Below are 4081 nucleotides of genomic sequence, written 5' to 3'. Positions count from 1 at the left end.
ATGTATACAAGTTTTTGCATATTAAACTACATCATTTTTTAATTGCGTACTGTACGGAATTTCACTTTAATGTATACTTGTTGTACATCTTTGAAAATTATTGGCAGAAATAGTACGTGTACAATTTTATTATTACTATTATTACAATTTGTTATTTTTGAATATTTGTCTAGTATCGAGTATAATTCGTTTACGAATTATTTAATAGTCGGGTTGTATTAGGGGTGTAATTAGCGACACACAAATCCATTCACTTCCAATAGTGCGCTCTTCTTGACCTTCTCTACCGCTCCACTTCGGCATCCTGTACATCTTGCTTTTGACATCTCTTAAATTGATTGCTTCAAATGTAAGTGATAAGTTTGAACAGTGGTATACTCCTGCCACATCAGATGTGACACCAACATTGTATAGATGAACCTGTGTTCGAAATTTTTTAACGATAAACAGCGTGTTCCCTTCCATGTGCGCTATGTTCTCTATGACGCAGATTTTTCCATTATTTGTGATGCAACAACTGTCACGAAGAGCGGTAGAGAACGTTATATTTCCAAGTTGCATTTTTCGATATTGCCGGTAATGACGGGCAGGCTCTACGAGAGGTCCATCCATGTGAATTTTCGAACAACGAATGTGGATTCCTTTATCGATGGGAGTTACAAAGTCGTTTAATTCACACATTCTTTTGTAAAACTGTTGTAGAGCCAAGTGCGGCTTTCGTATAAATTTCCTGAATTCAGGCATATTGTTCTCATAACAAAATGCACTGTATGAATCTAATGGGCCCAATCGCCTAACATCACCGACTACGTGCAAAAGACCATGGACATTGTACGAGAGAAACTGCTCTCCATACAATCCCTCGCACATGTTGACGTAGCTCTCTAATGCTGCTTGGCAGTATACGTACATTTTGTCCGAGACATTTTCCAAACTAAGGAGGCGCATTACACAATGTAAGAGAAGAAAATGTTTGTAATGATCTTCGTCAAAAACATTTTCTAGCACAGCTGGAGCTGTATACAGCAATAGTTGCCTAAATTCTGTGCCTTTGAAGTGATGAAACATGGAGATTTTATTCGGACGACGATTAAATTCCGTAGGGCAGTAGATTCGACATTCCATCATTCTTGAATCCAAAATATCTAACTTTCTTTTAGTTAATTTTACGTGTCCATATTTTCCATGGATGTGAGTGGTAAACACTTTCTTTACATTCCCAACGTATAGAAGGTGCAAGGGTTCAAAAGGAACTTGCGTCACTAGTCCCAACACACGATTTAAGGGACTTGGCCCTTTGTGGTGATCTTCATCCATTAGTTCACTATACTCTTGATCCGTTCGTAGCGGGTGACGAGTCCCGGGAAAAATCATCGTTCCCCGAAAGAATGGCATCGCTGCAGAACGACGCCCTTCAATTTTGCATTTAGAACATGCGTTTGACGATACATGCCCATAGTGGTTCAACGCAAATGCCCTTGCTGGTGCATCCGCAATGAAGCATCGAATTTGAATTGGATACCGTCGATCGTTTATAAGGACACCACCTTCTTCACGAATTTCCTCCAGTTCTTGAACAAAGTGTTCAAAAAATTGAAAAGGATTTGATGGCTTTTCTGTTCCCTTAAAGACACCCGCTATAATTGGTTTTTTATCAATACAATTATAAATTCTGTATTGAAGAGGCCAAAATTGAGTCGTGCCGCTTTTGTGAATTTGAGCGCCGTCTGTGCTAAAATCGATTTGTATCGTTTCGGGCAAGATATCTTCAGGAAGAGTTTTCAGTTTTTTTATAAGGGTATATTGGAGACCCAAGTGAAGGTATTCTCCTCCATCGATGTATTGGACGTGTCTCGAGGCCACATCAGTAGGCGTTTCAAGTAATGTCCTCGTGTCCTTCGGCAAAAACGTGAGATTAAACGGGAACTCATGCAATGTCTTCAGCAGCATGTTGCCCTGCTTATGCTTTAAATTAGCAAGTAAGAATAATTGTTTCAATGCTTTTAATTTTAGGTCGTTCAAGTTTTGTGGGGCATTGTCATTTTCAAAGTTTGAAATATTGTCATTACTGTGAGCATCTGTATTGTCCGCATCACTTCCTTCGTTTTCTTCATCATCGTCGCCTCCGTCAGTATTTACTTCTTGTTCCTGTACCTCTTCTTCTGCTATGCCTTCATTATCATCTGCTTCTTCATCTCCATTAAAAGTATCTTTGTGAACGTCAGCAGTCGATTCCTCATCATTATAGAGAGCGTTATCAGATACAGATGGAGCAGAATGCGATGCCGAAATTTGCACTGGTTCATTTTCAGACAATGTATCGTCTGATTCGTTATTTATGGATTGACAGACGTTTGGATCATCTTGTCTTGCAGCTAACCGTCTTCTCTTGTGTCTCTCACTGAGATTGAGAAATTGCTTATATTTCGTTGACATGCCTCGTTCAGTTTTGTTTGCTACCATAAAGAAGGCCAGGCAAATAATTATAAAGATTTGATAATTACAACTTTTGTAATAAATTGAATAGTGCAGTACAAACAACGTACATAAGCGTGTGGTTGGGCAGTGATAGTTGTAACTGTGTAAGATTCTGTTCAGTCAGGATCACCACCGCATGCATAGGAACCAGTTACATTTAAGTTTTAGTAGTTTTCTGTGTGTAAAGAATGTAGTTATATGTATTTATATGTATTGTAAAATTTATGAAAAAGACTCTAAACGTCTTGTATTAGTAGCTTTTAGTATGTAAGAAATGTATTTATATGTATTGTAAAATTTCTCAAAAAGACTTTAAACGTCTTGTATTACAGTATGAATGAAAATCTTGTATTATAATTATGAAAAAGATTTTAAACATTTCGTATTACAGTATGTCCTTATACATTTTGCAGAGAAAAAGACTGTTTTTTTTTTTTCAAGAAATGTTTGCCAACATTCAAAAGTACGTTTACAAAAATATTGCCAACGTTTCAATCTATATACATGACTGCATGATTATACTTTTTCGTCAGAATAATATTAATTGGAAACGGTACATTTGAATATTTCAAGTGATCGAAAATTGTACGTTTACATACCCCAAGCATACAAAGTAGGAAATTACAATTAAACATTGTGTAAATGAAAGTGGACCACTTGGCGTGAAATGCATTACATGCTCACATACAGAAAATGCAATTTTATTAATAGCACAGATTACACGGTCAATCGAAGTATTTTACGTGTATGTTTACATACATATTTATGTAAATAAAATTTTTTTTTAACGATACTTCGAGTTAATTGCAATCTATTATTATCACGAATCTGTCATCAGTGTAAATCAATTTTATAATTAACGAAATGCAGTCAAAGGAATTTCAAAACTCACTGATGTACTCTAATGTCGAATCAGTTTCGTCTTCAATACGACACCAATTATTTTCTTGTGTACGTCTCACTATATATATGTCAATTAAAGTTGAAATGAAAACTTCCTTTTATTGACAGGTCATGCAATTAATTAATACAAATTATTATTAATATTAAAACTATAAAACATTATATAAAAGTTGAAATTAATATTAATATGGAGAATAAAAGATATCAATAAAAGTTAGTCGGGTTTACAAAGCAACGATTATTTATTTCATGTACAAGTAATAGAACCATGAATAAAAAAACATTATGAAAACTTTCATGAATTGAAATACAGCGTTAAGTAATGCATGCAATTAATTATTATATTATATTTAAGTTAAAATAATGTTTTTTCTACATTGGCGAATAATGTAACATAAATCAATGAGTGCAATGTATATCAAGAATATTCGACACAGGCATGAACAAAATAAAAAAATTAATAGTTATTAAAAAATAGAAATATATAATAATATTTCTTTACCTTCTATGCCAATAACATGTACATGTAACAGACCGACCAAGTGGACAAAAAACTTTCTGCAAAGAAGGAACAAGAAGAATTAAAAAATGAACAGTGAGAAAAAAAAATAAAAATAAAAAAAGAAAAGAAAAACGTGACATGCATGATAGACATAATCAGACGTTAAGAAATGTAATAATGAAAAGATATAATAACTAA

The 4081-nt window shown here is 34.2% G+C and overlaps 1 protein-coding gene across 3 annotated transcripts; it reads right to left on the bottom strand.

Annotated features, from left to right (window-relative positions):
* Positions 1 to 6: 6 nt before the first annotated feature.
* LOC139825045 (uncharacterized) lies at positions 7 to 4075 on the bottom strand. 3 transcript variants are annotated; one of them, XM_071797586.1, is made up of 3 exons: positions 3884 to 4075; positions 3371 to 3476; positions 7 to 2456 (listed from the first exon to the last, which is right to left on the bottom strand). In XM_071797586.1, exon 3 carries the CDS (start codon positions 2434 to 2436, stop codon positions 202 to 204), a length of 2235 nt encoding a protein of 744 aa, XP_071653687.1. In that variant the 5' UTR covers positions 2437 to 2456; positions 3371 to 3476; positions 3884 to 4075; the 3' UTR covers positions 7 to 201. The 3 variants fall into 3 exon arrangements, with proteins under 3 accessions (XP_071653687.1, XP_071653688.1, XP_071653686.1); XM_071797587.1 differs by lacking the exon at positions 3371 to 3476 and adding an exon at positions 2547 to 2653; XM_071797585.1 differs by lacking the exon at positions 3371 to 3476.
* Between the last annotated feature and the right edge of the window lie 6 nt (positions 4076 to 4081).

The sequence above is a fragment of the Temnothorax longispinosus genome, unplaced genomic scaffold (genome assembly GCF_030848805.1).
Source record: "Temnothorax longispinosus isolate EJ_2023e unplaced genomic scaffold, Tlon_JGU_v1 HiC_scaffold_821, whole genome shotgun sequence".
Classification (NCBI taxonomy): Eukaryota; Metazoa; Arthropoda; class Insecta; order Hymenoptera; family Formicidae; genus Temnothorax; species Temnothorax longispinosus.
The sequence above is the reverse complement of the archived record's forward strand: the minus strand, read 5'-3'. Positions and strand labels throughout refer to the sequence as shown.

Coding starts and splice junctions, on each gene's coding strand:
- LOC139825045 (XM_071797586.1), bottom strand. CDS start 2,436: ATGTCAACGAAATATAAGCAATTTCTCAATCTCAGTGAGAGACACAAG.